At 47.6% G+C, this 13,449-nt stretch overlaps 1 protein-coding gene across 3 annotated transcripts in view; it reads right to left on the reverse strand.

The window, feature by feature from the left end:
- Positions 1-4,525: 4,525 nt before the first annotated feature.
- The window catches only part of LOC131496388 (T-cell surface glycoprotein CD1a-like), a 115,186-nt gene continuing 106,262 nt past the window's right edge, over positions 4,526-13,449 (reverse strand). Inside the window, exons 1-6 of one of the 3 annotated variants that reach the window (XM_058701908.1) lie at positions 12,286-13,376; positions 7,056-7,322; positions 6,102-6,380; positions 5,625-5,903; positions 5,207-5,297; positions 4,526-5,063 (exon numbers count right to left, since the gene is read on the reverse strand). In XM_058701908.1, coding sequence (XP_058557891.1) covers positions 4,967-5,063; positions 5,207-5,297; positions 5,625-5,903; positions 6,102-6,380; positions 7,056-7,322; positions 12,286-12,484 — 1,212 coding nt within the window. In that variant the 5' untranslated portion in view covers positions 12,485-13,376 and the 3' untranslated portion in view covers positions 4,526-4,966. Of the gene's footprint in view, positions 5,064-5,206; positions 5,298-5,624; positions 5,904-6,101; positions 6,381-7,055; positions 7,323-7,869; positions 8,332-12,285; positions 13,377-13,449 lie in introns of those variants that run through there. The other 2 variants (XM_058701909.1, XM_058701910.1) reach the window with 2 other exon arrangements.

A 13,449-nucleotide genomic window follows, 5' to 3' on the forward strand; every position in this document is an offset into this window, starting at 1 on the left:
CTCAAAAATAAACATTGAAAAAAAAATTTTTTTAAGTTTAGAACAAGATGAAAAGCTAATGAATAAATTAGGAAAACATCAAATACTAACTAAGTTAAACACTTTTACTATGCAACACTTCACATTTTAAAACATCACACCTTTCAACCTGATCAAATAAATTTCGGTCCAGAAAGCAGGAGACGCACCTGGGGTGGGGGCACAATGCTTCTGCACAGTGGAAGCAAAATGCCACCACTCACTCATCTGCTCTCCCCATCTGCCCACGGATCTCATGGATTCTGCACAACAGCCCCTCCTTCCAACTGTCCAGGAAGTTTACTTTTCATTCAGCTTCTCCTTTCTCCCGTGTCCAATCACAAATGGAGTCACATTTGTACTACACTCTGGATCCTTCCATGAGGAGATTCTCCTAGCGGACACTTCCATCCCCTAAATATGAGCCCACTGTGGCCGAGGCAGAGCCACTATTTAGGAAACCAACAGGAATGCTTACAGGAAGAGAGGAAGGCTCTGTCCCCATCCCATGTGAGGGCTCATAAAGCCCACTGTAGACAAGATTTTTAGAGATTTTGTAGAGAATAACCTGTAAAGAGAAAAGTTGACACAGAAAGGCGACAAAGATTTCTGAGTTTTCACCTGGGAAATTAAAAACAGACATCAAAAAAGGACTGAGCTTGGAGGAAGAGATGATTCATTATATCTCTAATATCTTGACACACAGCTGCTCCTCAAGGGTTTTGGAACCAGTCTCAGAGAATATGGAACCGCACAAATAGTACAAGTTGAGTAAGAGGTGAAGGAATGAACTGATGTATTGGGTCTGGGGGAAATCCACTGAAAACGTCTTGCATTTCGAGTATTTAATGCCATTGCCACAACACTTCCTGGTTCATGATGGCTGGTGAGGCTTGTCCTCTGGTCTGTAGGAAAAACCTGTAGTGAATTTTTACCAGTCACTTATTCAGCAGCAGAATCAGCACTCGATTCCCGACCAGTGGTTTATTAGAAACCCACCAAAACACCCAGGACAGGGCCTGATCCAGATGTCAGGATTAACAGGCCAAACAGGTAGGAGTGTCACAAGATGAGGACACATGAAGAAAAGGGCAAGCAAGCAAGCAAATGAATAGACGAACATTTTCAAGAATTGAGGGAAAGGAAGACAGAAGTGAGGAAGAACATTGTAAGAAAGAGAGATATTAGCCCAGCATCCCCAGGGGCCATGGCCACATCCATTAGAGGGAGCACCCAATCACAAAGGACAGAAATCCACCTTTTTGGGCTGAAACCGTACAGGAAATGAATGGGCTGATGGAACTGGGGATCCCAGGGTTATTGGGGGCTCCAGTCCCTTCTGTGGGTCTGTGTGTCTGCCTTCACTTTTGTGATGCTTTGGTTTTGTTGTTGCTACTGTTTTCTGCTTCACGGGAATATGATGACAAATGAAAACTGTACCTTTGTACAGCATGCAGCTTTCCAGCCACCCAGGGAGGAAGGCTGGGAGGCACCACGGGCGAGACGGGCCTTCGCCAGGTCCAACAGGTGCAGCACAGCCTGTGATGTGACAAGAACAAAAGTCCTCCTGATGAAAGTCTTCCAACAACTACTCCGAGAGGACGGCCTGAAGAACGTCGGGGGCCCAGTGCACACGGCAGGCAGGGAGCTGCAGGTGACGCTCAGGTCCTGAGCTGTGGAGCCTCCAGTTTGACATGCAGCATTTTGAAGGAAAATGAAGAATTGGTCAAGAAAACCTGAATTCAAGCAAACCATGAAAGTGAATTGTTATGCTGCATTTATCACACATTAGAATACTTTTAATTGCGAGGCAAGAATTCTGTTTTCTTTAAAAACCGTAAAAGGAAATACACACTTGATGTTTGGTATATGTTTGGAACAAGGTAACATGATGCCACAATCACTCTTGGTAACACGGCCACCACCTCACACCCGGATCCTCTCCTTTCTCTTTCTTTCTTTTCTGTTTCTTGTGGCGAGAACACTTTGGATCTACCCTCTCGGAAAACTTCGTGTGTAGAATTTCTCTGCCTTCTTGTACGTAGGTGTCATCCTCAGGCTTGCTTCCCTGACGCTGAAAAATGGGTTGAAGTTGTGTCAGGCTTCATGCCCGACCTTATCATCCAAGACGATAGAGACCATCTCTTTCCTTGCCATCAACCACAAGAATCGGAATGCCTGTGACCCGAGCCCCCTGGAGCCAGTGTCTGGCCCCAAACCATCGCACTGGGGAAGGACAAGTGGCTCCTGTCTGGTGAGTGGCCTCAACTGGATGGAACCTGTCCATGCTTCATCCCGTCGCATTGTCAAGGGTGCTTTCTCCTGAGGGACTCGGGGTGATCAGAGCCCAGGGCCACACACAAAGCTGAAATCAACCAACCCAAACCCACAAGGTGGCCATGAGGTAGACTAGACCCTAGATAAGAAGCCAAGGGGTCTCATCTAGGGGAGAAATTTGGGGAAGTGCCATGATTTGCTCTCTCCCTCCCAATATTTTTCACCTTTGCCACCTCTCCCATCTCAACATTATCTCCCAGAAATGTCCCCATGTGCAGCAGTGGGAACCTGCATTTGTTCCCTCTGGACGTTCTCCTGCCCTGAGCCTCTCCTCTCTGACCCTGAACAGATTAGAACTAAGTCTCTTTCGCCATTGAACACAAAGAGCTTCCTGTACTAAGAAACTATTAGAAACAACAATTAAAACCTTAAAAAATCAAGAAAGCAGAATTTTCAAACCCCAAAGGCTATAATAACCTTTTCCTCCCCACTACCTTCCACTCCAAATGTCCCTGCTGCATGGTCAGGGCTTGAGAAAGGTTTATTGAGTGAATTAATGAAATCTACAGTAACTGAAGTCTGTCCATGGATGTTTCCACTGCCTTTGGGGTCATAAGTCACAAAGAGTCCATGTTCATTATTCACGGAGTCTGTCTGTGCAGATTGGTCCTCCTACTGGCATTGATTTGTAACCCCAGACACATGTGCTCATTGCTGTTCATGGACACATAGAGTGGCCGACATGTGTCCCACACCCCACATGTTCCCCAGTGAGGCTGAACCAGGTACCACTCTGCCTTCCTGTGTGAATTCCCACACTGCAAACACGTGCCCTATTCACGATCCATTTGGTGCCACACTTTCCTCACTTACATGCTCTTTCTTGGTGATTTTGCATTTAAAATGACCCTGAATCCCAGAGCTACAAGGAGCATGGGGGGTCCTAAGCACAGAAGGCGGGATGTGCCTCACAGACAAAAACACCTGTGCGGGTAAGGCTCGCTCAGGCTCACAAGGCAGAGTTGTGGGCCATGAGGTCAGTGGTAATGAATCAATAATACAATAAATTCAGGAAAGGAACAGAAAATTTGTGATGGCCATGTGGAGCCACTCTAGAAAGTACTAAAGTCACATCTAGGATGCTATGATGACACCACAGAAAAGGGGAAAGGAAACTATATTCGTGGATTCATGAGATGATGACCATTTCTTGTTTGTTTCTAAAGCATCATGGGCAGCACAGCTTTGGGGCTGCAAGCCAAAGACCCTGGATATCACAGTACCCATGCAGGGGAATATTACAAACTTCTGAGCTGGTATTTCCGTATAGGGAAATAGAGCATGCAATCAATTATTTGGAAATATATATATATATATATATTTATATATAATATATATAGATTATTTATTTATTTATTATTTATTATTTATTTATATATTTATTATTATTTATTTATATATATATATATATATATAAATAGAGCATGCAATCAATTATTTGGAAATATATATATATATATATATATATATATATATGAATAAACTCTACTTAAACACAAACACACGGGAAACAAGGCTGTGTATTCATCAGTGGGCAAGTGTTGCGGGCAGAGGCTCCCATGATCCCAACCCCCTATTAACTCCAGGAGCAACGGCTCACTGTGGCTGATTCCGTGTCCTCAGGGACTGGGACACAGCAGCCACGAATGTGAGGATGCTCTGTATGCCCTCTCCCTGCCGGACCCCATTCATTCCCGAGCACAACACTCTTCCTGTCTTTTCTGGACCCACTCGTTTCCCTCCAGGGACGCACTCACACTGCTACCTCTCAGGCACCACATTTATGCACCTGTGAATCCCCTGCTGGTTTTGCTAAAATGCAAATTGTGATGCAGTGAACCTCAGCTGAGGCCAAGCCCCTATACTGCCAACAAGCCCCCAGGTGACGTCTCTGCTGCTGTCCCGGGGGCCTCAAACAACCAGGACCTGCATCTGCCCTCCTCCTTTCTTCCACAACAGGTCCACTCCAACAGGTGTCTGTGTTTAAATAATAGAAATATCCACAGACAAAACTGTATTCTCCTCAGAGGCTCAGAGATGTTACCAAGGAACCATGACACTATCAAGTCTCCAGGCAAAGTGAAAAGACTTTTAACAAGAAGAACATCAAACGTCTCAACTACTACAAACACGACAGGAGGCAAAAGAAGAAAAACCTATGAAACTGGCATCAATTCAACACAGACTTTTATTGAGGACATATTCCATGCAGGCGAGACTCCTTGCCAAGGATACAAATATTAGAAAGACATGGACTTTACTCTCAAGAGGCCTAAGAATTAGGATGGAAAAGGGACCCAACTGGGGACAATAAGGGATGGGTAGTGAGTCATACGTTTGCCAAAGAGAAACTATGGACGTTGGAAATTCTCAGCAGGCAGAGACTGCTTCCCCTTGAAAATCAGGGAGGGCTCCCTGGAGGAAGTGACATCTGATGCCTGTGACCCAGGGAGGTACTCACGCTTCATTTTACTTGGAGAAAATGTAGAATTTAACTCCAAGAATCAGGTGAGAACAACAAAGCCCGCCAAATTATTCTTGGCCGATATTGACAACTGATCATCGAGCAGAAAGGAAAGACAAAAGTTGCACACAGAGACTTGCAAATCCATCACCACTGAGCTGGGTTTAGGTAAGTGCTGGAACTGGGGCTGCTGGGATCTCTCTCCGGAGGGAGGCCAGTGCACTGAGGTCTCCAGTGTGATTTCCTGGGAGGAACAGATTGGAAATGCTCTGCAGCAGGTGGAGGTGAGGACTCCAGGGGAAAGGGCATGGTGAGGAGGAGGGCTGAGGACAGACAGGAAGATGGAGACACAGTTGGGAAAGAGCAGAAACACGGTTTCAGACTTACCAGCGCTTCCAGAGCCAGAACGCAAGACCTGCCAGAAGCACCAGGGGCACGACCACGGCCAGGAAGACCAAGCCCACGGGGCGGTGCTGCTCTGTGGGTTTGGTGCACAGAGGGTGTCAATTCCCATCCACCCCGGGTTGACCTGCACCTACCTGGTCCTTTTTGCTCCCGTCACCCTCTGCCTCACCAACCACCCTTCCTCTTTCTCCTCTCCCATCCCTGCTCACAGATGGACCCTTCAACCAACCCTCTGCTTCCTGCCGTATCTACAGGACCCTCACACCCAGCTCTCCATTTCTTAGGTCACTAAATTTTAGTCCTTTATGGTCTGGAGTCCCTAGAATCCCAACTTTGTATCTGTCTCTCCTGCACTGCTGGAGGACCACCCTTTCCCTGCTGGGCACCAGCCCTTTCTCACCCCAGTAGAGGACAATATCCTGGCCTTCTAGACTGCTGTGTCTCACTCGGCAAGACAGGCCGGCTGCCTCCCTGGCTTCCACATCCAAGGACGTCTGAAGATACCATGTCCCATCAGCATGGGGCAAGACCTCGCCTCGTCGGGTGCCCTGGTGCTCCTGTTCACCCCGCATCCACGTCACCCACACTGGCTTTGGGTAGAAGCCAGAGACGTGGCACACGAGGAGCAGATGGCCAGGCCCCGGACTGGGGCCAGTGGACAGCCAGGCCTCGGGCCTCACTGCAGAGACAGGACAGGAATTCTCAGACTGAGAGGGAAGATCTTCACATCAGTTGAGATACATATATCGCTCCACCTCTAGAAACCTGTCAGCATCATCCCCTCTCCCTCCTGGACCCCTCTTACCCTGAAGCTGAGAAATGGTGCGAATTTATGAATGCACAGAGAGAATGCTTGGAGGTTGGGAGCAGAACTGACCTTGTCGCTTGAGATATGCCTTTCCTGCATCAAGAAGACCCAAGAGGAACTGAGGGCAGGTGTCACTGAGAAGTGTGTGTATAATTTCATTGATCACATAGAACCGATTGAATAGTGTGCAGACTTCTTCGGTCCTTCTGCCTCCCTTTGGAGATGGCCACCATGACGTGTTCTGGAAGCTCATGAGATCTGATCCTTGATATGCAATCTCCACAAATCCTACTGATGCTTCTCCAAGGTGCAGCTCACAGCCTCCTTCCAGCTGGACCTGAAACGGATCTGGAAAGAGAGGTTGTGAGATACAGGAATAGAGAAGGGAAAGTGTTGACATGAGGTGAGTGGAAGCCATGGATGGAGGAAGGAGAAGTTGAGGGTATTGGAAGGAATCAAGCAAAGTGTGCTTTGAGTGAAGGCTCAGAGAGAGGGGAAGTGGTGGTCACTGAGGCAGAGGAGGAGGTGAATGCGGAAGAAACAAATGTTGGAGGAGTGACTGGAAGGGTGTGGGCAGAGAACAGGGAAGGCCTCCACTGGAGAGCTTGGATAAAATCATCTAGGGTGAGAAGAGAGAAGTGGATACAGGGAACACATAGACAGAGCTCATTGAGGGGACTGAACAGGGAGAAAAGCACATTTCAAGGATCTGTCACAGAGTGAGGGAGAGGTGGACGTCTGGCTGCAGGCCAGGGAATAGGGTGGTCACTGAAGACATTACTGAAGGCCTCAGAGCACAGCCTGAGGTCAATGAGAGGAGGGGAAGGAGCAGAAGACATAAGGCTTTTCGAGAATTAGGGTCTGGCTTCTGCCCCGTGAACAGACAGGTGTGATTCAGTTTTACGATGGGGAATCGAGAGGTTCAGCAGCCAGTGGAGGCTCTTTCCTGGAGGAAGAAGGAACTCATGGCTACACACACACCGGCCACCTCCATCCCACCTGCCCTGAGGGACCTGAACTCACATTCAAGCTGCCATTGACTGACATGGTCCTGAAATACCTGAAGAAATCTAATGGAGTATGAATAGAATAACTTTTCCAGTTCCATGAACTTCTCATTGCTGAAGTTGCCCCTGGACCAAGGCCGCAGGAAAATGAAAGCTCCGGTCTTGCTGTCCCAGCCATGAGTCTGCAGCTGTCCCAGCCAAGCTGAACCCTGATTTTGTGTCCGGGCACGGTTGTAAAAAGATGAGGTCAGGATGATTCGAAAAGTGATTGGCTCCTGGAAGTCTGTGCCAGAAGAACAGATAGACTGAGAAAGAGGAGGGCAGAGGGAAGGAGAGAGAATCAGCAAAAGGGGCCAGGGAGGGGCACCGAAATCTGGAGGACAGGGAGCCGTAGTTCCCTCTGGAGACACGTGCTGCCCCAGAGCCCCGAGCTTGGCACCCACCATTCAGAAGAGCACAAGGCCCTGGGGTCAGGGAGGCTCAGGGAGGAACCAGGTGGACATGCCTCACTCCCCAGGAATGTGCTGGGGAACCCACACCATGTGTGCACGTGCGCACAGACACCAATGCACACATGTACACACACATTCAGAGTTACACGTGATATGCACACACATAGACACCGATGCAAACACAGACATACAGACACACACCCACACACGTGCACACACGCAGAAACACACAGGGATACACAAGCACCTATACACACATACTCATACACATATACACACATGCACACATGTACACAACAACATATGTGCACACATGACACACATCACACAAATGTAGACAAACACTCTTGCACCGACCAGGCAGGGCCACATCCTCACCATCGTCACTGTCACCACCTGGGACGAGAACCGTGAGCAACACCAGTTGCAACAACAGCATCTTATGTGCAGATGTTCTTTCTTTCTCTCGGAAAGTGGGTCTTTGGCGTCTGTTCTCACAAACCTCCCCACACTCAGCCTCTCTCTTCTGACTTCCTTCTTGACACACCCGCCTTCCCTGAGTCTCCGCGACAATGCAAATGGGCTCCGCCCTCAACCCTGGACACCTACTCAGACTCTCACTTCCCCTCCGGGTCTGACCCTCCTCTCGGCTTCCAGCTTCTCCCTGTCACCAGCCTCCGTCGTGCTCCCTGAGGCCCTGATTCAGGCCCTGTTCAGGCTGGGGAACAAGTCTCGTGTGGCATGGAAAAGGGACCCTACCTCTCGTGCCTTTTCTCCTCATCCAGACAGTAACCCATGAAGACACATGGCTCCCCAGGACCCAGCCCTGGACCCTGCTGTCACCTTCTCGTGACCCTGGGACACCCCACAAGGGCTTCCGTCCATGTCTCACCCCCACCCCAACCCATTCCCATCTATGCCTTCTCACTGTCTGCATTAAAATTCAAAATCCAGGGGCGCCTGGGTGGCGCAGTCGGTTAAGCGTCCGACTTCAGCCAGGTCACGATCTCGCGGTCCGTGAGTTCGAGCCCCGCGTCAGGCTCTGGGCTGATGGCTCGGAGCCTGGAGCCTGTTTCCGATTCTGTGTCTCCCTCTCTCTCTGCCCCTCCCCCGTTCATGCTCTGTCTCTCTCTGTCCCAAAAATAAAAATAAAAAACATTGAAAAAAAAAAATTCAAAAAAAAAAATTCAAAATCCACCAGATAAGTTTGAAGGTCACCTTCTTTTAATTGAGGAAAAGGGTCTAATCATGCATATGACTTCCTCTCTTGGGGGATGGAGAGGGTCCATGTGAGAGAGGTCCTCACTTGTGATGAACAGATAATTCCTCAATGACGGGGGAAGACTTACATTTCTGGGGGAGGTTGGACTGCACTTAGGTTAGGTGAAACAAGGTTTGGGGAGTTGGCCTGCCCAAGGCACCATTTTGAGTCCATGGGTTTCTTTTAACACTTACTCTATTCGCTTTTCCAAATTTCGCCATGATTGCCTGTGTAACAGTATCAACAACCACCAGTTCACCATTATTTTAGGGGAGAATCAGTTGCCATCAGAGAGACCACAGGATATTGAAACATCTGAAGAATACCTCCTCAGTCGGACTTGCATTAATATATATTCACTCACCAAACAGTCGCTTAACAGCTTCCTGGATCCAAGCACCTCACTACGCACATGACAATACAGTGTTCACAATGCAACCACTATTCAAGGAGCTTTTAGTCTACTTGGGAAGAAAATCACATCAACCAAGAACTAACCATTTTGGTGTGCTGAGTTTTCTCTTAATGTGCAGACTCTAGACTCTAACAAACCTGCCTGAAACAATATTTACTAAAGTGGTGACCTTTACAGGTGTTTGCCCTCTCAGAATCTTGACTCAGTTGTTGGCTCAGGTGTTTCTAATCCCCTGGAACCGGATCCCAAATCCAACAGGGCCTGGCAAGTGGTAGGCGCTCGATGATTAACTCTGAGTGATTGGATAATTCAGTTCAGGCATCAAATTATTCTTAAAGGTTATGGATTTCTTTGACATAAAAATGTTTTTAGTATCCAAAAGTATTAGTTGTAATCCTACTTGATGAAATCTGAATCTACACAGTTATCTTTTGGATTCAAGCATATGCTAATAACCATGAAGTTCACACCGATTGGTACGGCAAATCTACAACAAGAAATCCTGGGAATTTATAGTGTGTGCACTTAATAGAGTGTTCTGGAATCGTGTATCCAGATTCCCTTCCTACTGTTCCTGCTAGAATGTTCCATGCTTGTCTTATCGTGAGTTGGCTGTGCTGGACACGCTGACCTTCTACCTCCTTGGTGTTCCTAAGTGTTTAAAAGCCCTTAAGTATTTGTGCTTTATGTCATCTGGATAATGTGTTTGGGCTATTTGTCTTGTTATTTCTTGGATCACCAGTAAACTGAAATAAACTCAGGCTGTTGAGAGAAAGATAATATTTTTGGCAAGTTCAGACTGAAACATAGAAAATTGGAAAGAGCTCACTCCCACACATAAGATTTTGAAAAGCTGGATGGTCCAAATCACTTCTCTGGAATCCATCAAAGTTGAAGGGTGAGAGCATGTTGTCAACCCAAAATCTAGGGAAATACAGACTCCTCCAAGGAAATCAGGGATTCAGATGCCAGAGGCTTTATAAACCAGAATGAATAATTCAGCTACAATTGTTAACAAATGACTGAAGGCTCATTGAGGACTGGGAGGCCCTGAGAGTCACAGACTTAGCAAATTTGATATATCTCTAGGCTTTTGCCCATTGGCCTCCCAGGGTCCTGACAAACTGAAGTCCAGGATACAGACTAGAGAACTGGTTTCTGGTGGTACAAGCCTGACGTCTGACAGCAGCTCCCTCCTAAGAAGGGCAGGAAGACCACCATCCCCCACACAGGAAGGAGCCTTCACTGGGTGTGGGAAGGGCAGGGAGCCCCACTACCTCAGGGCACAGTGAGCCACTCTGCAGCTGGGGGGAGGGGCAGAGGGGGAAGGGACAGGAACACACCTTGTCCCAGACTAAGAAGTTCCATCTGCTGAGGCAAAGTGGGGAACTCTCGGAAGGCCCAGTCCCCAAACTGAAACACAAGACACCTGGCTGAGGAGGGGACTGGACCAGAGCAGAGGTAGCGTCCCCCTCTCTGTCCCAAGCAGACCAGCCAGCAGGGAACCAAGGGCAGCTCCTGCTGGTGGGGGTTCAAGACGATGAAGATACATGCCCATGAGCCACATCCTGTTAGAAAAAGAAAATCGCAGACCCAAAAGGATGTCATCAGCTGAGTTCCCACCCTGGGACTTCATACCCAATTGAACAAACTACAACCACCCAGAAATGTAGCCTTACCCAGTCATCACCAGTAAATTTTTCTTTCCATCAGAGCAATGAGTCTGTCACCTGGTTTCTCTCCAGCCCCCAAAGACAGATGAGGTCATATGCATGATAAGAGCCCTTACTCTTCCCCCAAGAAAGAGGCCTGCTTCCTGGAACAATCCTTCACTTTTGCTGCTATCTCCCCGGCCCCACCCTCCTTCTATAAAAACCTTCCATTTGGGGCGCCTGGGTGGCGCAGTCGGTTAAGCGTCCGACTTCAGCCAGGTCACGATCTCGCGGTCCGTGAGTTCGAGCCCCGCGTCAGGCTCTGGGCTGATGGCTCGGAGCCTGGAGCCTGTTTCCGATTCCGTGTCTCCCTCTCTCTCTCTGCCCCTCCCCCGTTCATGCTCTGTCTCTCTCTGTCCCAAAAATAAATAAATAAAAAACATTAAAAAAAAAATATTCTTTAAAAACCTTCCATTTGTACAACTTCTCTAAGTGCCTACCTGAGGGCCACATGGGGTGATGTGTGATTCATGGATCATTTAATAAAGCAATTATTGCTGAAATCTATGAGGTTAAATTTTCTTATTTACCAATTCTAAAGTTTGCTCTGGATGATTAAATGTACATATCAAAAAAAAAAGCTTGGAGGACAAGATTATTCGTTATGTCTTAAACACCTGTACACACAGCTGCCTCTCATACATTTTAGAACCAGTCTTAGAGAACATGTTTACCATACAAATAGGAAAAGCTGACTAAGTCATGAATGAATGAATGAATGAATGAATGAATAACAGAATGTACGTGTGAATGAATGAATGAATGAATACATGTGTTGGGAAGAAATCCATGGAAAATTTCTCGCATTTTGAGTATTTAATGCCATTGCCATGACAGCTCCTGGTTCATGAAGGCTGGTGCAGCTTACCCTTCCATCTCTAGGAAAACCCTGGAGAAAATTTTTACCAGTCACATACCCAGCAGCTGAACCAGCACTCGATTCCTGATCAGCGGTTTGTTAGAAACCCACGAAAACACCCAGGATAGGGACTGATCCAGATGTCAGTGTCAATAAGACAGGGTAAGAGTGTGACAGGTGAGGACATGTGAAGAAAAAGGCAAGCAGGTAAGAAAAAGAATAGAGGAATATTTTCAAGAATTGAAGGCAAGGAAGAGAAAAGTGAGGAAGAACACCGCAAGGAAGAGAGATATTATCCCAGCATCCCCAGGGGCCACGTCCACGTCCATCAGAGGGAGCATCCAATCACAAAGGACAGAAATCTACCTTTTTGGGCTGAAACCGTACAGGAAATGAATGGGCTGATGGAACTGGGGATCCCAGGGTTATTGGGGCTCCAGTCCATTCTGCGGGTTTGTGCGTCTGCCTTCACTTTTCTGATGCTTTGGTTTTGTTGTTGTTACTGTTTTCTGCTTCACGGGAATATGATGACAAATGAAAATTGTACCTTTGTACAGAGTGCAGTTTTCTACCCCTGAGGAAGGATGGCTGGGAGGCCCCATGGGCCACATGGGCCTTCGCCAGCTCTGACAGGTGCAGCAGAGCCTGTGATGTGACATGAACAAAGGTCCTCCTGATGAAGGTCTTCCAACAGCTTCTCCAGGAGGACGGCCTGAAGAACGTCGGGAGCCCAGTGCACACGGCATGCAGGGAGCTGCAGGTGACGCTCAGGTCCTGAGCTGCCGAGCCTCAAGTGGCATGCAGCATTTTGAAGGAAAACGAAGAATTGGTCAAGAAAACCTGAATCCAAGCCAACCATGAAAATTAACATTTTATGTAGCTTTCATCCCACATTTGAATACTTTTAATTGCTGGGCAATAAACTCTGTTTTCTCCAAAAAAAAACATAAAACGAAGTACACACTTGATGTACAGGGTGACGTGATGCCCACAACAACACTACCCCACCACCTCACATCTGGGTCCTCTCCTTTCTCTTTCTTTTCTCTTCTTCTCATTCTTGTGGTGAGAACACGTTGGATCCAACCTCTTGGAAAAATTCACATGTACAATTTCTCTGCCTTCTTGAATGCAGGTGTCATCCTCAGGCTTTCTGTTCTGCTGCTGAAAAATGGATTGTAGTTGTTTATGCTTCATACCCCGACCTTATCATCCGGGACAAGAAAGATCATCTCATTCTCTGCCATTGACCACAGGAACCAGAATGCCTGCGACCTGAGCCACCTGGAACAGGTGCGTGGCCCTGAACCATCACTCTGGGCAAGGACAAGTGGCAGCTGTCTGATGATTGTCATGAACTGGAGGTTACCCGTCCATCCTTTGTCCTGTCACATTGTCAAAGATGCTTTCTCCTGAGGAAGTCAGGCTGATTAGAACCCAGGGCTACACACGAGGGTGGAGTCAACCAACCAAAAACCACAAGGTGGCCATGAGAGCATGACAGGTGGACTGGACCCAACAGAAGCAGGCAAATAGTCCAATGTAGGGGAGAAGTTTGGTGAAGTGCCATGATTTGCTCTCCCCCTCCCAATGTTTTTCACCTTTTCCATCCCTTCTATCTCAACGTTGTTTTCCAGAAATGTCCACGTGTGCAAACATCTGAACTACTACAAACTTGTCAGGAGGCAAAAGAAAAAGACAAACCTATGAA

Source organism: Neofelis nebulosa, chromosome 15, assembly GCF_028018385.1.
Source record: "Neofelis nebulosa isolate mNeoNeb1 chromosome 15, mNeoNeb1.pri, whole genome shotgun sequence".
In the NCBI taxonomy this organism is placed as follows: domain Eukaryota; kingdom Metazoa; phylum Chordata; class Mammalia; order Carnivora; family Felidae; genus Neofelis; species Neofelis nebulosa.